Here is a 26128-nt window from a genome sequence, read left to right on the forward strand (position 1 = left end):
GCTAACTCCTCCTCCCCTCATATGTTTCCCTTCCACCACCCCTCACTCTCCTCCCTCCTCTCTGTCTCTCCACCCTGCCCCTCCCTACCCTTCTCTCTCCCTCCTCTCTTCATCGTCTCTCCCTCTCTCTCCCACCCCTCTCACTTGCTCTCCCACTGAGATGTATCAGTAGTGGTAGGACATGAGTGCTGTTTCCATATCCCACAGTTATGTTAGCTAAGTCGACTCCAAGAACCACCTCTTTGGTGTACACGACATCGCCAAAAGTATGTGGACACCAGCTCGTCCAACATCTCATTCCAAAATCATGGGCATGGATATGGAGTTGGTCCCCCCTTTGTTGCTATAACAGCCTCCACTCTTTTGGGAAAGCTTTCCCCGAGATTTTGGAACATTGCTGTGTGGATTTTCTTCCATTCAGCCACAAGAAAATTAGTGAGGTCAGGCACTGATGTCGGGTGATTGGGTCTGGCTCACAGTCAGAGTTCCAATTCATCCCAAAGGTGTTCGATGGGGTTGAGGTCAGGACTCTGTGCAGGCCAGTCAGGTTCTTCCACACCGATCTTGACAAACCATTTATGTATGGACCTCGCTTTGTGCACGGGGGCATTTTCATGCTGAAACAGGAAAGGGCCTTCCCAAACTGTTGCCACAAAGTTGGAAGCACAGAATCGTCTAGAATGTCATTGTATGCTGTAGCATCAAGATTTTCCTTCACTCTAACTAAGGGGCCCAGCCCGAACCATGAAAAACAGCCCCAGACCATTATGCCTAATCCACCAAACTTTACAGTTTACACTATGCATTCGGGCAGGTAGCGTTCTTCTGGCATCTACCAAACCCACATTCGTCCGTCGGACTGCCAGATGGTGAAGCGTGATTCATCACTCCAGAGAATGCGTTTCCACTGCTCCAGATTACAATGGCGGTGAGCTGTACACCACTCCAGCCGATGCTTGGTATTGCGCATGGTGATCTTAGGCTTGTGTGCGGCTGCTCAGCCGTGGAAACCCATTTTATGAAGCTCTCGACGAACAGTGTTTGTGCTGACATTGCTTGTCAGATTCCCCTCCCTTTATGCTGCCTTCCCTCCCCCCCCATTCCTCACTCCTTTCAGAGGCAGTTTGTAACTCGGTAGTGAGTGTTGCAACCAACGACATGATTTTTCCGTGCTACGCGCTTCAGCACTCAGCGGTCCCGTTCTGTGAGCTTGTGTGGTCAACCACTTCGCGGCTGAGCTGTTGTTGCTCCTAGACGTTTCTACTTCACAATAACAGCACTTACAGTTGATCTGGGCAGCTCTAGCAGGGCAGAAATTTGACGAACTGACTTGGAAAAGTGGCATCCGATGACAGTGCCACGTTGAAAGTCACTGAGGTCTTCAATATGAACCATTCAATTGCCAATGTTTTTCTATGGAGATTGCATGGCTGTGTGCTTGATTTTATACACCTCTCAGCAATGGGTGTGGCTGAAATAACCAAATCCACTAATTGGAAGGGGTGTCCACATACTTTTGGCAATGTAGTGTATGTCCTTGGGTCAGTAGATACAGGCCGGAGTGTAGGAGCCTTTCTCAGAGAGTAGATGGAGGTGAACTTGCTCTCGTTCACAATTGACTTGGAAGCGGCGGCATCAACTTCCATCCTCACCAGGATCTTATTGATTGTTACATCAACTATAATTGGAGCATTGGAGTTCTATTTTTTTCTAACAGAGAAGGCCTCATAAAGTTCCTCACTTGTCTCTCGGCTGCAGGCTGTGCTCTGTGACCTATTGTACACAACATCAAGGTTCGTCCAAATGTGATAAGCAGAAGACAAATTCTTTGACTTGGATCGAGGATAATGACATTTCAAGTGTCCTCGCTTACCACAGTTGTCACAGGTATAATTCCTGTACCGACACTGGCAAGCTTGATGATCACCACCACAACGCCAACAAGTTACTCCAGATTTATGGGTAGACCCAGAAGCATCAGGAGGTGGAGGTGAATTTGGTGGTTTGCTAACACACTTCTGCTTGTAGCCAAAGGTTACCTTGTTAACTGATGGGTCCTGCTGAATAACTTTTCACTTGTTCGAGATCACCCGTAGGTTCTCGGCAGTTTGGATAGACGCAGTGGCTATTTCCATGACTTTAGCCAACTTGGGGTTGGATTCAGGAAGGAGTTTCCACAGAATTGAATTGTCATTGATCCCTATTATAAAAATGTCATGCAACATCTCTTCGAGTTTGTCTCTAACCTCACAATGTTCGGCGAGTCGGTGTCACTCAGACACAAACTCGGATGCTGACTGACCATCTTGACGATGGTGGGTATAAAATCTATATCTCGAAACGATCTTGCCTGATTTAGGGTGATCATGTCTTTTCACGAGATTGACGAGCTCTTATTGGGGCAAGAAGATCTTTGATGAGACTGTACGTCAGGGTGCCGCATACAGTCAGTAATACAGCTTGCTGCCTTTGAGCATCCTCATTGTTGTCCATTTTGTTTGCCACGAAGACTATACCATGGTATAGTCTTCCCAATCACCCCCATTGCGTATTCTTGCAATATGCCAATGCATGAAGACATCCTTGTCACCACTGTAATGTATTCAATAAACAGAGACGATGACTCTGAAGTGGGAACAAGAGATTTAATCCAGAATTGTCACGAATTAAACGCTGTGTTAGATCACGTGATTGGGCATCAGGTGATTGGAAGGGGTGAAACCATACCTCATCCGGAAGGATGGGCTGTCTATTGATGCAGACTGCCTGCTTTGGGGTAGCCAAGTGGTAATTCCACTTAAACTCCACAGGAAAATTATCAATAAACTCCATCATGCTCATCCCGGGATTGTTACCATGAAGGCTATTGCCCGAGCCCATGTTCGGTGGCCTGGTTTGGACAGTGACATTGAGTCCAGCACACACCATTGTCACACTTGTCAAGCCCATGCCAAGACACCGCCACAGTCTTCATTGGCCATGTGGTCATGGCCATAAAGCCGTGGTCCAGACTACATACCGACCATGCTGGTCCATTTCAAGAGAAGCTTTTCCTTAAATGCTTGTTGTTGGCTTAGTGGTTAGGGTGGTGGGCTTGGGATTCTCAGGTCCTGAGTTCAAATCCTGCTGGGCTGATGAATTAATACTAGGTATGGTTGACTTAGCCTGTCATCCTTCAGGTCAGGTCAGGTATGGGAGCATGTGCCAGAACAGCATGTCGCTGCATCCACTTTCCGCCGGTACTCCAGAGGCCTCCGTCTGGCCATCCCCCAGGCAGATGCCAGGCCCATCCCCATCTCCTTGAGATGATGGTCAACCTGTTGCAACCATGAGGCACGTGGTCGACCCACTGGCCTCCTCCACTCATGAGACTCCCTCGCTGAGAGAATCTGGTGAGCAGGATCAGAGTCAGGAAAACGAGCCACATGTCCATACAGCCGCAACTGACGCTCACGGACTATGCAGGTAACAAATCTCATCCGAGTCTCTCTCAGCAACCGCTCGTTGGACACAAAATCCGACCAGCGATAGCCAAGGATTCTCCGAAGAGACCTGGTACCAAAGGAATTAAGTCTCCGTCTCAGATCCTTGGTCAGAGTCCAAGTCTCGCACCCATAGAGCAAGACTGGAAGTACCAAGGACCTGAAGACTCGGACTTTCGTCCTCCCGCACAGGTACCGGCAGCGCCACACCCCATGATCCAGTGAATCCATGACTCCCCAGGCCCGACCCAGACGTCTATTGACCTCTGACTCGCAGCCAGCAGAGACATGAATATCACTGCCAAGGTAAGTGAATCTCTCCATGACCTCAACATCCTCACCACAAACAGACACAGACAGGACAGCAGCATCCAAGATGTCACCGAAAGCCTGGATCTTAGTTTTGACCTAAGAAACCCGTAATCCCAACGGCTCCGACTCCTCATTCAGCACCTCGAGGGCCCCCAAGAGGATGTCTAAAGTCTCCGCAAAGATGACTGCATCATCTGCAAAGTCAAGGTCCGAGATCTTGACATTCCCAAATGACGCACCGCAACTTGATCTCTCCGACATCCTCCCTAGAATCCAGTCCATACAAGTGCTGAAAAGTGTGGGGGCAAGTACACATCCCTGACGAACTCCAGTAACAACTGGAAATAAGTCAGAGATGGTACCACCACACTTCACAGCACTCTCAGTACCAGAGTAGAGTTCAGACATCAGATCGATCAGTTTTGGTGGCACCCCACGAAGACCAAGAATCCTCCAGAGGACATCCCGATTCACTGAATCGAACGCTTTACAGAGATCAACATAGGCTGCAAGCAGCCCCTGCCGAAACTCTCGTCTGCGTTCGGTGAGGACACGAAGTGCAAGGATACGGTCAATCGTTGACCTCTTTGGTGTAAAGCCTGACTGCTCTGGACGCTGGTGCTCAAGCAGATGGTGGCGAACCCTATCGAGAATTATCCGAGCAAAGACCTTGCCCGACACTGAGAGCAGCGTCACCCCTCGGTAGTTGTTGCAGTCTTGGCGATCACCCTTCCCTTTCCAGAGAGGGACAACAAGGCCCCTCTTCCAGTCAGTTGGGATGATGCCTGTGTTCCAGGCAGAGCACAAAACTGCATGCAACGACACGAGTGCAGCATTTCCACCAGCCTTGAGAAGTTCGGCATGGATGCCACAGATCCCTGGAGCTTTGCCCCGTTTCAACTGGTTCACCACAGCCTGTGTTTCAACAAGCGAAGGTGGACCACAGTTGATTCGAGGGTCAGCAACAGGGATTGTAACACCCTTGACGTCCAACTCGACAGCTGGGGGATCAGCCTGGTACAACCGCTCAAAGTAACCGGCCCAGCGGGCCTTCACTTCAGACTCCTCTGTCAAGAGCCTACCACTCTCTGCTCGAACTGTAGTGCTCTGAGGGATGGGCTTGGATGAACGTAATGCGCAAATTCCCCTGTAAGCGGGACGAGAATCACCTGTCCACAGGTGATGCTCTATCCCCTCACAGATTCCTCGCACATAGGCCTCCTTGTCCACCCTCAGTGCACGTACAGTTTTACGCCTCAGCTCCCTGAACAGCTCAGCTCTGCCATTCAGCCTGGCCCTGCGACTCTGGTCAATGGTATCCAGTGTCCCTTGAGAGATAAAATTCTTCTTTGCCCTGCGGTGAGCTCCAAGGCATCCATCCACCAAAGCACCCAGACCCCCCAAGTGTCCACTCAGCCTGTTCGCAAACTCCTCAGCTACTCTCTCATCCCTGAGCTTGGCAACATCCAGCCTCGGCTGGGATGGTACCATTCTCCAGGATTTAAGGTGCAGCTTTAGAGTTGCTACAAGAAGCCTGTGGTCAGTATTGAGGAACTGAGCACTCCGGTAGACCCTGCAGTTCTGGATCATCCTCCAACGACCGTCAATGAGGACATGGTCAATCTCCTTTGCCACACCGCCAGCGTTGGAATACCAAGTCCAGCGATGAGCTTGTGGGCGCTGAAACCATGAACCAGCCACCCTAAGTCCATGACTTCTTGCAAAGTCAAGGAACTTAGTGCCATTCTGGTTCATAGTTCCTGACCCATGGGGACCAACACACACCTCATAACCATCCCTATCAGTTCCAGTCGATGCATTGAAATCCCCCAAGACTAGAAGTGTATCTCGTCTGGGGCACTGATCAACCACAGACTCGAGTGTGGCGTAGAATGCATCCTTCACGGTGAGATCACTCGCCTCAGTCGGAGCATAAACAGAGACCAGGGAAATGACACCTAAGGAGTGACGAATCCTTAATCTCATAATACGCTCGTTGACCAGTGTTACCTCAATTATCATTGGGGTCAGCTTATTGGACACAGCTACAGCAACTCCTTGGGTATGGTAACCATCAGAGTGACCAGACCAATAGTAGGTGTAACCAGCCACCATTATCTCGCCGCAATCCGGTCTCCGTACCTCAGAGAGAGCTGCAATCCCGATGTCCAAACGCTTGAGCTCAGATGATAACAGAGACAGGTGATCATCCTCTCTTAGGGATAGGACATTCCAGGCACCCACCCGAAGGGACCGCCTCAGGTTAACCCAAGGAGACCGCCGTCTGGTGGACGACACCTCAGCACCACTCCGACACACTCTCCCGCAATCTGACCCAGGGATGTTACCCCGTGGTTTCCCTCCTATCAAAGATTGGGGGTCCCGAAGGCTTTGCCCCAATCCCGTCATCCGGTGAGCTGCCCTGCGACGGGAAGCTGCACAGGAGGTACTCCCACGGAGTGGGTTTTCAGATTTTTTTGCGTTTTGCGGAATGAAGGGTTTTACAGTGGCCGGAATGCAAATCCTGCCACCAACCTCCTAATAAGAAGTGACCCAACTGCAGGAGGACGTCCGCAGACACAGTTGGGCACTAGATATGGATGGCCGTTGGCTCACAAGGAGCTCCTCCGCCCTTTGACAGGTTATGTTTTTAATCCTGCTGGGTGTCCATATCCAAACACCCCCCTCACCAGAAAACCTGGTGGGGGAGACGGTTTAGTCGCCGACAACCCGACCATGGAACAGGTTAGTACAGGTTTACATGGTACCTGTAGCAGGTCACAGATCGAACCTGACCTGACACAAATTCATCCTTCCAATGTCGGCAAAGTGAGTACCAGCTTGCTGGGATGATTCAGCCATTCGAGTATCCTGCGTCGGAGTGGCGACCCATTCAGGATTGTGTCTAATAGCCCATGAGACCGTTTTGGCAGCACCGACGCTTTGTACATAGTATGGTCCCAATGGATGGATGGATTTTCCTTATCGTGGTTGATGCCCACTCCAAATTGATTGAAGCTCTCGTTGTACCATCTTCATCCTCTGCTGTAATGATTGAAGTTTTGTGTATCATGTTCACGCAACATAGTGTTCCAAACTCCATTATATCAGATAATGGATTGTTATTTTCGAGTTCAGAGTTTCAGAACTTTTATAAAATGAATGGCATGAAGCACTACACATCTGCCCTCGATAAACCTGCCAGTAATGGCCAAGTCGAACATGCTGTTCAGATTGTCCATGACGGTCTTAGCTATGTCAAGGAAGGATCCATTCAATCTTGTCTTGCTCATGTATTGCTCAACTATCGCACCAAACCACCAGTCGCTCACCTGCCAAGCTTCTGATGGTGTCATGAATTTGGTAGATTTGCTATGCAAACTCTTGCAAGACATTCAATGAGTGCTTGTTGGGCCATACCTCTTGTTTCCAGGATATAACTGATCTTGCTCTTATGCTTCATTTTGTAATGTTGTGCTTTTGTTTCCTTTGTTTCAGCACTGCTTCATTCAGTTGAATAAAGCAATGCTTTGGATGTAAGGCTTTACTTACTTCAGACGGATTGTGAATCACCAACACGATTATTATTAGTGCACCCGGATGTAGCAGTCCAGATCGAGAATAACAAGTATCAACAAAAACATAATCACGACCAAATGTCTGCACACCACAACTTCCAGGTCAACGATCCACGATACGTGTTGAACTCCAGATGTGTCACCAAGTGGTCATCTGGCATCATTATCGAAAACATTGGTGAGATGATGTTCCTTGTGAAGTTGTGTGATGGTAGATCCGTACGTAAACATGTTGATCAACTCAAGTTACGTCATGGGGAGCCAACCATTGAACCGGCTCAAGTGCCTTTGTCACCCACTCCTGTATTAACAGCACCTGCGATTGAACCTGAGGTGCTTCCTCATGTAAGCTTTTCACCCACCAATGTACCTGAATCATCTCTTGACCCTGTACCCTCTATTGAGAAGCCTACGTCAGTCACAAGCAAGGACAGCCCTTAGGTCAGCCATGTTAGTAAGCCTCCTGAGCATCTTGATTTGTAAAAAAAAAAAAAAAACAACACATGGGGAGGGGGAGATGAGATGTATGAGTAGTTTATGCTAATGCATACATGGATGCACCGGGGCATGGTAAAGGAGAGTCATGTGATCCGCCCATGTTCCGGTGCTGTGTTGTGCCCATGCCTGGATTAAAATTATTGTTCCAACTTCAGAGTCTTGGTCTCTGTTTATTTGAATACATTACACCCACCCCCTCTTGCTCACTCTCCTACCTCCCTCACGCTCTCTCCCACTCCGCTCTCTCTCTCTTCCACCCCTCTCTTTCCCTATCCCAGCCCTCTCTCTTTCCCTATCCCAGCCCCCTCTCTCTCCCAGCCCATCTCACTCTTTCTATATACCTCCTGAGTATATAGCGAGGCCAGTATCTATACACCACCTAATTTATTTCCCATTAACCCCAACCGTTTTTTTTTTTTTAGCAATCATGCAAAAATTGGTATTCCTGCCAGCGAAGCAACAAATCTTACATTCTGGTCTGCAATAAAACAGCGATACGCCTTTGCTGTTGAATCATTTAAAACGCCCAACATGACAACAACTTGCTTGCTCCAGGCCTTCGTCTGTACCTTCCGATCAACTCCATCTTTCTCCAAATACAGTACTTACTGAATTCCCCTTCAAACCTGAACTTATGAACTTGGATCGATGTATATATTCTCGGCGTCTACAATGATCATTTAATGGAACTCTCAGTGTTAATTGGTTTAATAACTGCTTTGTAAGTTATGTGATGTTTATATTTTCTTTAACATATGGTCCAGGTGTGTTTCATTAGCAAGCATCTTGATATCGCTTGCCAAGCGTACTGTTCCGTATCAACTATTTTGCAAGCCACTCGGCAGCGGAGCGAGCGATTTAGAGAGGTGCTTCGTTACGTTAGTATAAATGGTCGCTGTGGTCTGATTCAAAATGCTACTACAACCAATGAAATGTTCAGACCCCTGTTTTGTGCACTCATAATCTATACAGTAGTATAAAATGCCATTCATATCTGTGTGTGTCTGTCTGTGTTGTAAAAGTTACACTCATGAGAACATCTAATTAGACCACCTCTATTACGAACGTACTTTAGTTTTAACCCTTTCGACTGTTGAGACCTCTTCGACCTTTAAGAACCCTAAAACCCGTTAAGACCTTAAAGACTCTTTTGACCCCAAAGACCTGTAAGACCCTTCAAGACCCTTTCAACTCTGAAGAGCCCAAAGATCCTTAAGACCCCTTACACCCTTTAGGCAGATCAGACAGCTTGGACCCTTGACCATTTGGAGCTTTCGACCACTTGGACCTTTTTACATGCTTGAGAGATGAGACCCTTCGACACGAACTACTATTGGAACATACCCATTAGGCCATCTCGAACTTTTTAAGTGCACACCACACAAACATCTATAGTCTTCTTGCAAAACACAGACTATACTTTTTTTTCAGCAAGTGATGTGAAAACTCAACCCACACAGAGGGTGGGTACTCTGCTCTCTAACATATAAAGAAGAAAGTTTGTTTGTTCATTTATGCATTCGGACCCTGCAGGAACAAGTGCGACCAAACTTTTCATGGCCTCCTCTTTCATCCAGGGGAAGGTCGAGGGCTATGTTTGGACAAAAAAAAAAAAATTGATTCCAGATAAAACCTGATAATTGGCCTTCAGGCCTCGATCGGGTCATGTGCTTATATATTGCCTGGGGTTTTTCTGGAAGCGATCGAGTGATATGTATTGTGAAGATCGTATGTTGAGGTTGTATATCGTGATTTGTTGTCAACAACACAAATTTAATGATGAGAATATTTCATCGAATTTCCCCGGGCAACGCCGGGTACTTCAGCTAGTTATGAAAACTGATGATAGAAGCATTTTCATGTTAAAAGCCATTGCTTACTTATTTGTTTCATAAAAGCACATTGAACAATAAGCAATGCTGGTAAAATACTTAATATTCACGAGAATTATCTTTCATGGTTTTACTTTCAAACCATTTTCGCTGGAATTATAATTTGCGGAAAATGTAAATTAAGGCAACATCACAGTCAGACACTTTGTCGCCATGACCACTATTGCTGCTAATCCATTAAGACAAAAGAATACGTGTGCTCAATGCATCACGGTGACATGAAATAAAGTGTCAAAATCTGAGTAAATGTTGACCAGCTATAAAATTCTACCAAGTTTAGACAACAACTGTCCTCAATGAAATGTCAAAACTTTTTTCAACAGATTGTGCATCAGTTAAGAGTGAAACAGATTAAGTCAAGTGCTTACCCATCCTGCATCACAAAGTGCCTTCGAAAGATTCCAGCAGACTTTGAAAAACATTATTATAACTTACTGTTTTAAGTGCGACAAGGACTGGGATGAAGGGGTACACTTATTGTTTTTTCTGCCAGAGTCGGTTCAGGAGTCGTTGGGATTCAGTCCTTTTGAACTCATGTTTGGACATATGATGCGACGACCATTGAAGCTTTTGAAGGAATAGTGGCTTAATGGGAAGTCACAGTTAAATTTGCTGGAATATGTGTCCGATTTCAGATATAAGCTGTCAAAGGCATGTGAAATAACAAAAGAGAACTTGAAAGGATCACAGGAAAAAATTAATGCTAGGCATGATAGGTATTCCAATGACAGAGAATTCAGTCCTTGTGACAAGGATTTAGTGTTGCTTCCAATTCCGTGTCAGCCATTATAGTCCGGGAGCAAACAGAGATTTGTACTACATCTTGAGTACAAAAGGTTTGAGAGCTAACGTCATTAGATGGTGGAGTGGGGACCTCCGAATGGGCATTCTTAAGTTTTCCAATTGGTGCATTACGTAGGGGGCGCTGCTTAAAATAGCCGCCAAAATCCGTTTAAATTACATTTTGAGTACATGAATCAAACTGGTGCAAGAGTTTAATTTTGGCACTGTGGTTACCGATATGTAATTTTTAAGTGACGGATTTGGTGCAAAACACATTTAAGAATGGCCTAAAGGGAGCGCCACTGTCACTTTTAAATCACATTTTGAGTACATCATTGAAACTTTGAAAAAATAATCTTTAGACCATGCTGATGAAGGATCAGTAATTCTTGAGTGACGATTTTGGTGCAAAACCCATTTAAGAACGGCCGAAAGAAGGTGCTATTTTTATCACATTTAATACACATCTCAAGTACATCAACGAAACGTTGTGGAAATATTATTTTGACCTTCATAATGAAAGGATCACTAGTTCTTAAGTGATCATTTTTGTGCAAAACCCATTTAAGAAGGTGTCAGATGCAAATACCTGTTTTCGTGATGTTAAGATCAATACAAAGCAGGTAAAACAAAGGTCATTTCTTACCGAATAGCCCTCTGGCTCTGGGGCAGCATGCTGGAGTTACCACATGTCTGAGCACTTAGTCTAGAGGAATATTGGTTTTCCAATATAGCAGAACATTGTCACTTTCATGGTTGTGACAGTATTACTGGATTATTTTGAATACGTTGCCTGATATAGCTGAAATACTGCTAAGTAGGGCGTTGAAATCTAATCAGTCAGTTAATCATATCGGATACATGTATTCACAACTAAACCAGTGACATGTGTAAAATTCCATCAGACATAAAGCTTTTCATTACATTCTGAATTAAGGCAAATTATGATAAATTATGGTTAAAATCCTATTTATGTTCTCTGCTAACATCATAAGACCATCTATACTTTTAAGACATGAAAGATTTAAAACATATAGAATGCTTTGAAATTTGAATCTGATAGAATAGAAGAACAAAGAAACTATCAATTTTAACTTTTCTATCAATTACTTATATTTCAATAACAAAATTAAGTGTGACATGTAGTTATGGCACCGATACATGGGAGGAGCACGAGTGATCAGTAAAAGTATTTGGACCTTGTCGTTTTCCCGACAGATTCAGTGCATATGGCACAAGCATCGTGAAAAATGAAAAAAAAACAGTTTTTCTACTTTAGGCAAGAGGACGTGCATCCACTAAGTAGCTACCATTGTAAAACACTTGTATTGAATTATATGTTGCAAAAGAACACTTACATGAATATCTTTGAAGTCATTCTGCTCTTTGGGGGGGAGCATTTAACAGCTGCTTTCGCAAAATAAGTGCTGCTTGGTTGAGGAGTCGTTCTTCAGACTCTGCATAGTCATAAGCCACTCGTACGGAATCATCAGCGATTTCTGTGTTGTACAGAATGCTGCCCAATTTCTTACCTGCTGGACTCTGCATCTTGAGTTTGGACCAAAATTTATTTCTAAGGTTTCGCATGAGACTTTGCTTATGCATAAGGGACTCATCAGCAGATGAACAATAGTCCAAATAACGTTGATAAACAGATGTCAACAGTTCTGCACGTTTGTCAACAATTACAGACTTTTCAACACATTCATGGATATGTCTAATTTCAACTGTCTTTTTCTGTGGAATGTCATCAGCATTAGAATTTCTTCTGGCTGCAAGTAAGAATGTGCTCTTGCATGAGTGATGATACTTAGCTTCTTTTGTAACCAGGTCTACACCAACGACCTTGGAAAGGATAGCTTCATCCTGAAGTTGCTCAGCGGCCTCTTAAATTTTATGTCTGGCCTCTCATGTCTCACACGAACCTAACAGTTCGACAGCTCCACCTTTTTTCTTCTTCCTCTTTGAATTGCAGAAAAGGAAACTTGCAGGAAGTATTCCAGATGACGAGGGTTCAGCTTCGTCATCTGCCTTTGCGTTTGAACGCAAATGAGGCAAACGCTTCTCACTAAGGTCAGATGGTCTATCTCCAGGAGCTGAGGTTGTTGATGTAATGGCTGTGAATTTCTGGTAGCAGGCTACATGATACCCATCATTCTCATCCGGGTTCTGAGGCAAGCTGACAACCAAGTCATAGTACACCGATTTCAGAAATTGGGGTTTTGCTCGCCTTTTCTCAGCTGCAGCCTGCACAGTACTCCAGTTCTTCTCATCGAATGGAAAAACATCACAATGTGGGGTCTTTGCTGAGGGCTTGCTGGCAATGTGGAGAATACAACACCTGGATGCAGGAACATCGTTGTTGGAAGGATCAGATGATTCCATATCTGTTTCACTGGCCTATGACCTGAAATGAAATGGATTTCATAAGCTATAACTAGCAAAAATGCGTTTCAAAAACATGTTATAAAATCCAAAAATGTAGGGATTACATACGACACAATACCAGTATTACCAGAGTTTATCAATACTGGTGTTAATTCTAAAATTATAGATAATGGGATGAGAGACATCTGCAGCTCTGTGGCGGAGACTAATAAGTAGTGCTGTTCGCTGACACCATTTCTTGTATTACTGGTAGAAAAGATTTACATTATTATTAGTGAATATAATAATAAAGAAAGTGAAAACAGTCACCTTCAACAAATGTTACCTCAGTGCGTGGCGATGCAGTCAAGAATGGGCCAGGGATCCATGAATTGTAGGCTGAATTATGGGATATACTAAACCCCTCCTCGTGGACAATTCGTCGATTTAACCACAAGCCACAATAAGTTATTGGTTTAGGGTCCCTAATATATGTTATCTGAACTACTCTAACTCCAGATAAAACTCACCTCTCAGTTGTAAAATATCTGTAACTACTACATTGAGAATGATGAAATGGGAATCACAGCACCAACTATGCTGCACAGCTGATCCACATGTATCACCAACACACTGCATGAGCCCATCCTTGCATGCTAAGCCAGCAGTATATATGACGAGTCATGTAGGCCCACAAGTGATTCGTCATCTTCCATGCAGTTATCTAATAGTTTAATACCTGTAGCAAATGTTGGTTCCTGAGTACACCAACCTTACTTCCTCCTTCACAGGAATTTGACCATAATTGATATTTTAACCCTTCTTAAATGGGTTTTGCACCAAAGGGGTCATTTAAGAACTACTGATCCTGCCTTAGGAAGGTCAAATGAATATTTTCACAAAGTTCCATTGATGTACTTGAGATGTGTTTTAAATGTGCGAAAAATAGCACCCTCTTTAGGCCGCTCTTAAATGGGTTTTGTACCAAAATCGTCACTTAAGAATTACTGATCGTTCATCAGGATCGTCAAAAGATTATTTCTACAAAGTTTCAACAATGTACTCAAAATGTGATTTAAACGTGACAGTGGCGCCCCCTTTAGGACGTTCTTAAATGTGTTTTGCACCAAATCCGTCACTTAAGAATTACATATCGGTAATCAGTGCCAAAATTAAACTCTTGCACCAGTTTGATTCATGTACTCAAAATGTAATTTAAACGGATTTTGGTGGCTACTTCAAGCAGCGCCCCCTACGTAATGCACCAATTGGAAAACTTAAGAATGCCCATTCGGAGGTCCCCACCCCACCATCTAATGACTTTAGCTCTCAAACCTTTTGTACTCGAGATGTAGTACAAATCTCTGTTAGCTCCTGCTCCGGCCATAACAAGAGGGGGAGCACTCGGTAGAGTGCAAAACCTCTGCCGCCAATACTGCTGGGTCACTTAAGTGAACCTGATATCCGATTCATTGTAGGTCAAAACGGATCAGACGCTACTGAACCACGATTGAATAAACTAAACTAGATCAACGCGCATGTAGAAATGCGAAAAAAAAATCGATTTTTTTTTGAAAAAAAAGTTGCAAAATTTGTTTTTTTTTCCTCTAACAAATTTTTTTTGGCGGTTGGAAATCACTAAAAACATGTAGAAATACAAAAAAAATTCAAATATTTTTCAAATAAAATCGAAATTTTTCTGAAAAAAAGTTGCAAAATTTTGTTTTTTTTCTCTAACAAATTTATTTATTTTTGGTTGGAAATCACTTAAAACATGTAGAAATGCAAAAACAAAAATTCAATTTTTTTTTCAAAATGGCCGCCATATTGGATTTTGGACCAATTCCAAAATCTAATGGCATGATCCTTGGACCATACCCAATCCTCCCAACAAGTTTCATCGAAATCCGTCCAGGAGTTTTTCCGTAATACTGTTCACAAACAAACAAACAAACAGACAGGGGTGAAAACGGTAACCTCCGTCCATCTTCGATGGCGGAGGTTACATATGTTGGCCCTTACCTGATTGATAAAAAAGTCAATAGACCGACTATATAGTCCAAATTCCTGATCGACGCAAACAGAGACAATTGCATCGTATCAATATGATAAAAGAATATCATGACAGAAAGCAACCAGAAAGTGTGGACTCGGTCTCACCTGCTTTACCTGTCGTCGGTTCACAGGAGCAAAACAATATTTGTGATGAGGTGAAGCTTCACCACATTAGTGACAACGCTTGCTTGAGGCTGACCAACTCTGAGGTGTTAGTACACTGAGATAAAAAAAATTAGGTAATTTGACGTCAGAACAGTTAAGTCTCAGACCTAATTTATGACTTTGGCCACCACTTGTTCATGAATGTTCCTGGCTGTACAAACTTAGTGTATCACGATGTAAAGTTCGGTGATGTCACACCAGTAAAACAGCACCCATACAGGATGAACCCAGTCAAGTTGGAACATCTTCAGAAGGAGGTTGAATACATGCTCAAGAATGACATCATCAAACCTAGTGACAGTAAATGGAGTTCACCCTGCATCCTGGCACCCAAGCCAGATGGCAGTGTCTACTGTTGCACTGATTTAAAAAGGGTCAATGCGGTGTCAAGAACTGACTCATCCAATCCCTTGGATTGATGATTGCATTGACAGGATTGCTCAAGCCAAGTTTGACATATTTAAGGGGTACTGGCAGATTCCTCTTACTGAACAAATAAAAGAAAATCTCTACTTTCGTGTCACCGAATGCACTTTACCAGCCTAAAGTCTTTTTCGGCCGAAAGAACGGCCCGATGCCATCATTCATTCGTGCATTGACGATGTCATCATTCATTCCATGACTTGGGACGATCACCTTGAGAGAATCCATGCTTTATTTACGAGACTTACAAATGCCAAACTAACCATAACTATGGTAAAATCTGAATTTGCTAAAGCACAGGTTATGTTCTTCGGTCATGTTGTGGGTCAAGGTCAGGTTCAGCCAGAAAAGCAAAAGGGGAAGCAATTGATAGCTTGGCAGCACCTAATGGTAAAGACCTGGTGTTGGTTTAATGGTTAAGGTGCTTGGCTTAAGATCCGTTGATCTTAAGTTCAAGCCCCTGTCAAGTTGTTGAATTAACATCAGGTCGGGTTGACTCAGCTTGTCATCCTTCTGAGATTGGCAAAATGAATACCAGCGTGCTGGTAATAGGGCATTGTATCAGCAGCACAACTGTGCCCCCATAAAAATAATGCAGCCAAGCAGCCACAGGCTGCATACAAATAATAATAATAAAAAAAACCTAACAGCAAGGAGGAATTCATGAGATTCCTGGGTATGGCTGCATGGTATCAGAGATTTTGCAAAAACTTTTGACGTTGTAGTCTCTGACTGATCTGCTCAAGAAAAAGGCAAATTAGTATGGGATGGCAAATGTCAGTTGATGCTTTAACCTTATCGGTATGGCTTCAACCTTATCAGCATTTGACAAAGTTAAAGCCATACTTATGAGTCCTCTCGTTCTTGTGACACCAATTTTCCAGAAAAACTTCAAATTAGCAGTAGATGCCAGTGATGTAGGAGCTGGAGCTGTTTTGTTGCAGGAAGATGTTGTAGGCATATATCACCTGGCCTGTATGCTATTATTCGAAGAAGTTTAACAAATGCCAAAATAACTATTCCATCATAGAAAAAGAGACCTTTGATCTTCTGATAGTTTTGCAACAGTTTGAGGTACACTTAGGTACAACTACTTTTCCAGTTGTCAGCCTGGTGTTGGCTTAACAGTTAAGGTAGCTGGCTTAAGATCCTAGCTTCTTGAGTTTGAGCCTGTCATGCCACTGAAATAACACCATGTTGGTTAACTCAGCCTGTCATCCTTCCGAGGTCGGCAAAATGAGTATCAGCTTAAGGGGCTGTCACACCTTGACGATTTAGCCAGCGTATGCCGACGCATGAAAAATTTGTCTAAAACGCTGGCACACGTCGAATACGTTATGGGTAAGTTTTGTATATGTTAAGAGCACGCTGGCATTTGTCGTAGTATGCTGGCATACGTTGTATTACGCCGAGCTCGTCGACAAATTTTAACATGCTTGAAATTTTTCGACGTATGCCAGCGTACGACTCACACGTTCCGCATACGCTGGCCATAAGTTGTAGGCACGTTACGCAATCGTTGACACACGTCGACAAACATTACTTGTAAGTTACTCATAAGTCGAAACACGTCGAAGTAATCTTTAGCATACCCGAAACTTATTTCTAACCTATGAGTAACGTGTTGGAGGCACGTTATGCGATCGTTGACACATGTTGCTTGTAAGTTACTCATAAGTCGAAACACGTTGAGGTAATGTTTAGCGTCAGTGTTCCAAACTCCATGGTTTTTTTTTTCTTCTTCGGCATGACGATGATGTTGACACTTCGATTTCTAGTGCGGTTATAATATAATATAACTAATAGGCTGCCGCTCAACGATTTAAATCATAACTGCACTAGAAATCAAAGTGTCAACATCATCGTCATGCCGAAGAAAAAAAAACAAAAAAAAAACATGGAGTCTGGAACACTGACGGGTTCCTCCTGTGTGAACCCCCATTTTTATATACCAATTCCCCTAAACGCTGCCAATACGCCATTATACGGTAGCTGTAAGTTAGGCCTGTCACATTTGCCACGGCGGCCGTGGGGTCTCCAAAATCTACGGCCACTAGCAATTATACGGCGGCCGCAGTATTTCCACGGTCACACAATGTAGCAGTCACATACGTTTTTATTTTTCGGGGAGCCGCACGGTGTATTTAGAAATTGTGGAGACTGAAAACGTGGGGTTGCCGCACGGTCTTTAATTTGATGTCGCACGGTGACCTTAAGGGGGCCCTGCGGCGGCCATAGAATTTTCAAGGCAGATGCAAGGAAGCCTCAAGGTGCCCGCAAGGCGACCACAGGGGGGCCCTAAGGTGAACGTGTGGCCAGACGGATGGTAACGAGTGGGTTCATTTTTTACCAGTTTTTTTTTTTTTCGGCTTGTCGAATTGCTACGGCGAACGCAGAAATGAAAAAAGTTATAACTCCGTGTTATAATTCCACGGCGACGCCTACGGCCTGTAAAAGATAGCCAAACGGTGTAGGGCCACCCTGAGGCCACCGCAGAAACTCTGCGGCCACGCACATTTCTGTCAATTCAGAGGGCGTATGGCCGCCGTATCCTCGCCGTAGAGCAAATGTGACTTAGGCCTTAGTAACACGTTCAGTAAGTTCTATAGTCGTCCGGAAGACATCAAATACTGCCCATGATTGTGCTCCTTCGCTTCCCAATTAGCATGCCTGGGTAACCCGACGTGCCTCAAGGCATGAAAGAAATGGTTATTGGATTTATTTTTTCAGTTGTAATTTTCACAGATCACAATGCTATAACTTCCATTCATAAAAAAAGGAAAAACAAAAATCAGATTGATGAAATGGAGCTTGTCTTTACAGGAATTCAACTTGGAAATTAGACACATAAAACAGTAAGACAATGTAATTGCAGATGCTCTGTCAAGATCTGAGTAACTCGGGTATTATTCCTGTACTCTGTTGGGAAGTATTAATGAGGGAAATGTGTTGTTTTTAATTTTGTATGTCTGAATGCTACTCATGGTTGTAAAAATGTTGTTTTTTGTTGTTTGTATTTCATGTAAAGGGTAAGAAAGTTCTCACTATTCAAACTTTCTTCTTTGAATGGGGAGAGTGTGACGGACCAGTATATTCATTTAATTGTGCTTTGAAATGGTTCTCTTTTCTGTTGTCACAACCATACCACCACCAAGAACAATACGAGGAGAAAAAGAAAAACGAGGTTTAAAATGGAGAGAGAGGACTAGGACGAGGGAGAGCAAGAAGGCGTAAGGCCATGTTCCTGTGGGGACTTTTCTCCAGCGCCATGCCCTGTTTCCAGTGGTGCAATTCAATTAAATTTGACATCCACAGAAAAGGAGATTGGGGGTCTTCAGTAAGTGAACCTGTGAAGGTTTCACGACGCATAGATTCCTTTGCCACGGTGGCTCCACTATAAACTGCTGGATGTTGGTTAGTTGAGGAGATTCAGCTTATGTTCTTATGTCTACCCATTGAACTCCCTCAACTATTCGTTGGAATAGTGGGGTGGCTTAGCTGATCAATTGTGCACTTTCCCTTAAAAGCATGAAACTTGGCACATGGTTAGAGTAATACAATACAAAGATTTTTAGTGCAGGGGCCACTGGAAATTGCACCCCATATGGTGGCAATCTTGGATTTCAAAATGGCCACCAGTGTGGACCTGTTTTGTTAAATATCTCCTTAACTCGTACAGATATCGAGACAGTTGAACCGCCTATACCTACATTTTACGGCTCAAGGAAGCCAATGGTGACATAAAATGTTTGAAAATTGTGGCTGCCATCTTGAAATCCAAGATGGCCGCCATTGACAAACTATTTTGCTCAATATCTCATTAGGGAGTGAAGATATCAATACAGTTTTAATGCCTATACCACATTTTAGGGGTCTAGGAATCCAATGGTGAGATTGAATATATGGCAGCTATCTTATAATCCAAGATAGCCACCATCCAAAGGCTAACATAAACTATCATCAGTTAGGCCTAAGTCACATTTGCTCTACGGCGGCCGTACGCCCTCTGAATTGACAGAAACGTGCGGCGGCTGCAGAGTTTCTGCGGTGGCCTCAGGGTGGCCCTACGCCGTTTGGCTATCTTTTACAGGCCGTAGGGGTCGCCGTGGAATTATAACGTGGAGTTATACCTTTTTTAATTTCTACGTTCGCCGTAGAAATTCAACAAGCCGAAAAAAAAAAAAACTGGTAAAAAAAATTAAAATAAATCCACTCGTTACCGTCCGTCTGGCCGCACGTTCACCTTCGGGACCCCCTGTGGTCGCCTTGCGGGCACCTTGAGGCTACCTTGCGTCTGCCTTGAAAATTCTATGGCTGCCGCAGGGCCCCCTTAAGGTCACTGTGCGACATCAAATCAAAGACCGTACGGCAACCCCACGTTTTCGGTCTCCACAATTTCTAAATACGCCGTGCGGCTCCCCCCCCCCCAAAAAAAACATGTGACTGCTACATTGTGTGACTGTAGAAATACTGCGGCAGCCGTTTAATTGCAAGTGGCCGTAGATTTTGGAGACCCCACGGCCGCCGTGGCAAATGTGACTTAGGCCTTAGCACAATATGTGAAGGAATGAACCATCAAGAAAACATCACAAGCAGTTGGCAAAAAACCACAGTGACCGTCACTTGACTTTTCTAGTCTCTGTTGCATTCCCCATCACAAGAACAAAGTGACGTGCATGGAAGTGCAGACTTCTTACACCTGCAGCGATCAGTGCATCCTTTTGTGCATCCACACCAGATAAGTTCATTGCAGATCTTTGCGGCTTCCGGTAGTGTTGTCCAAATCGGTTTAAACTGACCGTCGGATGTTTTTTCCCAACCCCACTCACTTGGACATGGGAGTTCAGGCTGTGCATGTAATGCCTGGCCCCAGCATAATGCTCCTTGGTACACTGCACGCCTAACATGCTGCACCAGAGCATGGTGTGTTGGCGGAATCGATTCCAGAGTTCTGCCTTTCTTTATAAACAGTTTCTTTCGTGCTGTATTGATGTCACCACAGGTACTTGTGCGATCATACATCAAAATGACGAATCTTGCAATAATGCCCATACAGGACTCGGTTATATCTGTTTGTTCATGGTTGACTTCCGATAGTGCATCTGTGAACTCTGGGAACGACTCCCATACAGCCCATGCAGTTCGCTTACCACGCCCAGCAAACGCTGACACTGTCACATCCTGTCAGTGCATGAAACATGGGGAGGGCCTTAGACTTCTCAGGGCCGAGAGCAGTGACTATGTCATGTGCAGGGAGGAATTGCAAGCTCTTCCCTGTTCCAAAGGCTAACCATATCTTCACAGAAAGTCTCCGAGTTGCCATAACTGCAAGTACGACAACATCTGTATCAACGGTTCGGATTAGGATCCTGTCATTCCCTCTCTGTGCCGCATCAGCTGCATGGAGGAACATGCAGCCATCTGCCTCTTCTTGGCTGCATGGAGCAAGTGATTCTGGATTTATGCATGGTGGAGCAGTAAGAACCTCTGTTTCCAGTGTGACTACAAACTCTTTGCTCAAGTCTTCAACTGACTTGATTATTTCATTGGACAGGAAACTGAAAAGTTCTGTCTTGTTTTGGTCGACACGAAGAAAATTCTGCCATTGTCCAGGAACTGCAACTGAGGTACCCACACGTCGCCGAACTCCCCTGCCATGCTTTTCTCGGGTCATGCTCTTCAGACTTTCAGGCAGGTAACGGTCACACATCAGGTCAAGTCGGGTTGCAGATTTGTACTGGGAGAGAACAAATGGGATGAATACCTCTTTGGCATATTCCCCAAAGGTCTTCGCTGTTCCAGGCTTTAGCACTTGAATCATCGCTGCCCCATCAAGTATTACGCATGTAACCTCTGGAGCCTGTGTACTTGCCGGTGCAATTTCCTCAAAGCATTGCAAAAGATCACTCTGTTCCAGTTCGAAGCTTCCCTGCCTGGGACAGGGATGGAGGGAAAAGCTGATTTTCATGACGGAAAAAATCATCAAGGTTTCCCTCACGTGTCTGACAAGCAATGTAAAGGCGGGAAAACAATTGCACATTGCTCTTTAATGAGGCTACCTTCTGTTTGTCTTTCGGCTGGGCTTTTCCTGATGAGCTGCCCAATAATGGCATCAAAGAGGACATCATTGAGAGGTTTTTTATGCTCAATGAGCCTTTCTTGCACAAATGATTCCAAAGCCTCCTTTCCCACCTTCTGCACATTTTGCACACTGTGAATAACTGATGAGCTTGCGATGTCTTTTGTGTCGAGGACCACAATGTCAGTGGTTTCTTCAAGAAATGGATTACCAAGCTCCTCGATAACTGACACAAGTGATCGAACATCTTTGTCGAAGGACTTCTGTATGCTTTTAGTTTGGTCGTCATGCAACGTTTGAGCTTTGCCGGCATGGTGCTCCTGGGCCATCTAAAACTCACCAATCACTCTTGCAACCTCTGGGCCAGCAACCTTCCATTTTTGCAGAGCACTGGGATTGTCCATCAGACCAACAGCTCCTCCATCTCCCTTGATGCATGCATTCTTCTGCTCATGTGCCTGGTCCGTGGCAATGGAGGAAAATATGCGCTTAGTCTTTTGCACTGTGAACATGCCAGCTCGGAATTCTTCCAACACCTCATGGTGTGTCCTATGAAGGCCTAGCATATCTCGCAAGTGGACTGGAATCCATCTTGCATAGTGCGTGTGGTCAAGAGCAAAGAACCACGGGAGAAGCTCCCAGAGAGCATCTAAGTACATATCAAAGTCAGCTTCCCTCAACGAGTGCACAAAGGTCAGGATGCTAACCTCTAATGCCAATGCAAGACTCCAGTACTGGAATTGTGGACATTCTTTGGTTCTTCTTTGACACCATTCCTTGAATGATAACTGTTGATCCTTGTCAGCTGCTCTTGCATAGTCATCGTATGTGTGATGCTGCAGTATGTTCAATGCTGCAGCTGTAACCTGATGTGCGTGACGTGTGCGTGCAACATGTGCAACTCACAGGAAGGAATCTGATGTTCCAGCTGAAGCAATGTCAGCTTGCACCAAGGCTTCGACCCAGCCACTTCCTGCTAACCAGTCACCTGCTGTCTTCAGTGCAGCCAGTTCAATGTGCAACCCTCCAAACAGAATAACAAATTTATCCTCTCCATATTTCTCAGGCCATTTCCACTGAATTTATTGTGCAATTGCGAATAATGGCTGATTAAAGGCGATGACAGGAGTTTGCCCAGGATTTATATGCTGCACAGCACTCAGAATGACATCCATTGAGTGTTTTATCATGGCCACAGTGTGAGCACTCATGAAACAGTGGTAGTAGAGCCGTTACGGACATTGGACGAGCTGATTGAGACAGGTTGTGAGCATGGTAAACTGCCCAAGAAATGTTATCAGCACGAGAGGTTGTGGTCTTGTTTTCTATGTGCTCTCTTACATGCTCGAGCCATCTATCGTCACCGGACGTCTTCTCCCGGGCCAAAGACTTAAGGTATATTTCTGGAACTGGTGTCCCCTTTATGCTTGCCTTAACAGGTGGTACATTGGTGTAGTAATTTGGCAAAGCATCGAGTATCTTCGTGAGTAAGTAGATTCGACCACGATCAGTGCCAACATCAGGTTGTCTTGGGTGCTGGAATAATGAGATGCCGGTTCCATGGAAAGAGTCTTTCGCTGTTGTAGAACTCGGGTTAACATCGATATTGTCAACAGCGGATGTAGTAAACAAGTTCTGCTTCAGATTTGGTGGACATACAACCTGTTCCAATCTGTAGAGTAGGCACACATACTATTTCCCATATCAGCAGAAATCTGAATAACTCTATCATACGTGATGCTGATACCAAGCTGGGAGAGCTTCTCCATCGATTCTCTCTTCCTGGTTTCTGCATGTAGTTTCAACCCAATATAAATTGCCAGTGGGTTTCCCATTCCAGACTGTGTCTCAAATTAGTGGGTTTGTCCTTTTGCTTTCGGGCATGCTTGACTACATTGAACTTAAGAAGCTGTGCCAAGCTTAGTGCAGCTGGGTTAGAAGGTTGGTCCACCTGGTCCTTAATCCTAGGACCCTCCAGTATCATGTTGACTAATGATATAAGTGAACTAGGCACAGATTCCTCCTGACATGTTGCACTAAACATGTTGCTATACCACAGAGCATGTTATCGAGATTCTCGGTGCCCTCTTGCTCAGTTTGGACCATGGATGCATGATAATAGAGAGAGGCTAAGCACTTTGCATGGTATTTTGCTTCAAGAGCAACCATATCTCCACCACTGAGACGTCTCAGAAAGTCATCGTCTTATAGAAGTGCAGCACACTCTCAAACACGTTTGTCTGTTTTGAAAGTAGAAACCTCATGAAGTTTCTCTTTTCCAGATGACCACCCACAGAAAAAGCAGAGATCTTGTGAAATTGATGATGCAGAACTTGACCGAGTGGCGAGTGCACTTAGAAACACCAGATGTACCTTCACCTGCATAATCAGCCGGTATATCTTTAGAACGCTTCCTTGCATGTTCCAGTTTCGTATTGTTGTACGTAAGCCTGCACGACCTATGCCAACGTGCATTATGAGCAATGAAAGCTGCCTCGACACCATGACCTTCGTCCAACGTGTCAATGTTTATCGTTCTAGGCAGCAGACCGAGGTTATTAAACTCGAGGAGATTATCGGCCAATGTTTTGTACCCTGCAAGTGTTGCTTCACCTTGTTCACCTTTTATTTTCGTTGACTGGGGAATTGAACCTTTTCAGTGTTGTTCTGTTGACAAAGAATGCAGAGCTCCCACTGAGTAACTCGACCCATTTCAGCATCTGGCTTTGATGGATCCACAAGTTTGATGCGCTTTGCCATCTCCAGTTGCAGATGAACGGGCCTATGTGGGGTTGATCACTTGTGCAGTCACCATAACAATGGATGATGTCCCTGAAATGAGTAGATGCATAACTACCACCAGTTTCATAGTTTGATCAATATTTTAAAGCATCAAAAATTTCTTTGTCTCTGAAATGTGAGCATAGACCTTCAGAGCAAAATAGCTGTGGATGGCAGGATTTCAAGATGGCAGCCACAATTTTCAAACATTTAATGTCACCATTGCATTCCCAGAGCCCTAAAATGTAGTGATAGGCGTTTCAACTGTCTCGATATCTGTACTAGTTTCGGAGATATTTAACAAAACAGGTCCACAGTGGCGGCCATTTTGAAACCAAAGATGGCCACCATACGGGGTGCAATTTCCAGTGGCCCCTGGACTAAAAATCATTGTATGGTGTGACTCGAACCATGTGCCAAGTTTCATGCTTTTAAGGGAAAGTGCACAATCGACCTGTTTTTTGAAGCGAAGCCGCCCCACTAGAAGTCTATCGGACATTGCGCTTCTCTTGTTATTTCGGCCAATATATCATTGCGACTCCTTGTATTACATCGTTGGCACCATTAGGGTGATTCACATGCCACTTCGAGAAGGCGATCGGGGTGTACACTGGTGCTTACTTTTGGAGCCTATCGTCCCTCAAACCCCTCCTGTTCTTCAACCAAGTTGTCCTTTTCAGCTTCGAGATCCCGTTTTCATCATCTCCAGTACAGCTGTAACGGCTGAAGTGGGCTATGCTCTATGCTTCAGTGATTCATCTTCTGAGGACTTATTGAACTGACTGCCTGTGGCGGCTTCACCATTTGTGTGTACCCTCTGGACTTTGACCATCCCAACGGTCTCACGACCGTTTCGCTGCATTGCCTTATGTAATGTTCAGGGTCAGGTCAGGTATGGGAGCATGTGCCAGAGCAATGCGCTGCTGCGTCCACTTTCCGCCTGTACTCGAGGGCCTCCGTCTGGCATTCCACCAGGCAGATGCCTGGCCCATCCCCATTTCCTTGAGATGCTGATCAATCTGCTGCAACCACGAGGCATGTGGTCGGCCCATTGGTCTCCACCCACGAGGTTTTCTCGCTGAGAGAATCTGGTGAGCAGAATCAGCATCAGGAAAACGAGCCACATGTCCCGACAGCCGCAGCTGATGCTCACGGACTATGCAGGTAACAAACCTCATTTGAGTCTCTCTCAGCAACCACTCGTTGGACACAAAGTCCGACCAACGATAGCCAAGGATTCTCGGAAGAGACCTGGTACCAAAGGAATTAAGTTTCCATTTCAGATCCCTGGTCAGAGTCCAAGTCTCACACCCACAGAGCAAGAATGGAAGCACCAAGGACCTGAAGACTCGTACTTTCGTCCTCCCGCACAGGTACTGATAGCACCACACCCTGTGATCCAGTGAATCCATGACTCCCCAGGCCCGACCCAGACGTCTGTTGACATCTGTCTCACAGTCAGCAGAGACATGAATATCACTGCCAAGGTAAGTGAATCTCTCCACGACCTCAACATCCTCACCACAAACAGGTACAGACAGGATAGCAGCATTCAAGATGTCATTGAAAGCCTGGATCTTAGTTTTGACCAAGGAAACCCGTAATCCCAGCGGTTCCGACTCCTCATTCAGCACCTCGAGGGCCCCCAAAAAGATATCTAGTCTCCGCAAAGATGACTGCATCATCTGCGAAATCAAGGTCAGAGATCTTGAC

At 44.8% G+C, this 26128-nt stretch overlaps 1 protein-coding gene across 1 annotated transcript; it reads right to left on the bottom strand.

Moving 5' to 3' along the window:
* Positions 1-10945: 10945 nt before the first annotated feature.
* On the bottom strand, positions 10946-21523 carry LOC147032707 (uncharacterized). Its single transcript, XM_085850835.1, is given in 3 exon segments — positions 10946-12945; positions 20385-20463; positions 20706-21523. Coding segments are annotated over 3 exon segments (1923 nt in total). The 3' UTR covers positions 10946-11919.
* Between the last annotated feature and the right edge of the window lie 4605 nt (positions 21524-26128).

This window comes from Eptatretus burgeri, chromosome 2, assembly GCF_056783735.1.
Source record: "Eptatretus burgeri isolate ZD-2024b chromosome 2, Ebu_testis_v1, whole genome shotgun sequence".
Taxonomy (NCBI): domain Eukaryota; kingdom Metazoa; phylum Chordata; class Myxini; order Myxiniformes; family Myxinidae; genus Eptatretus; species Eptatretus burgeri.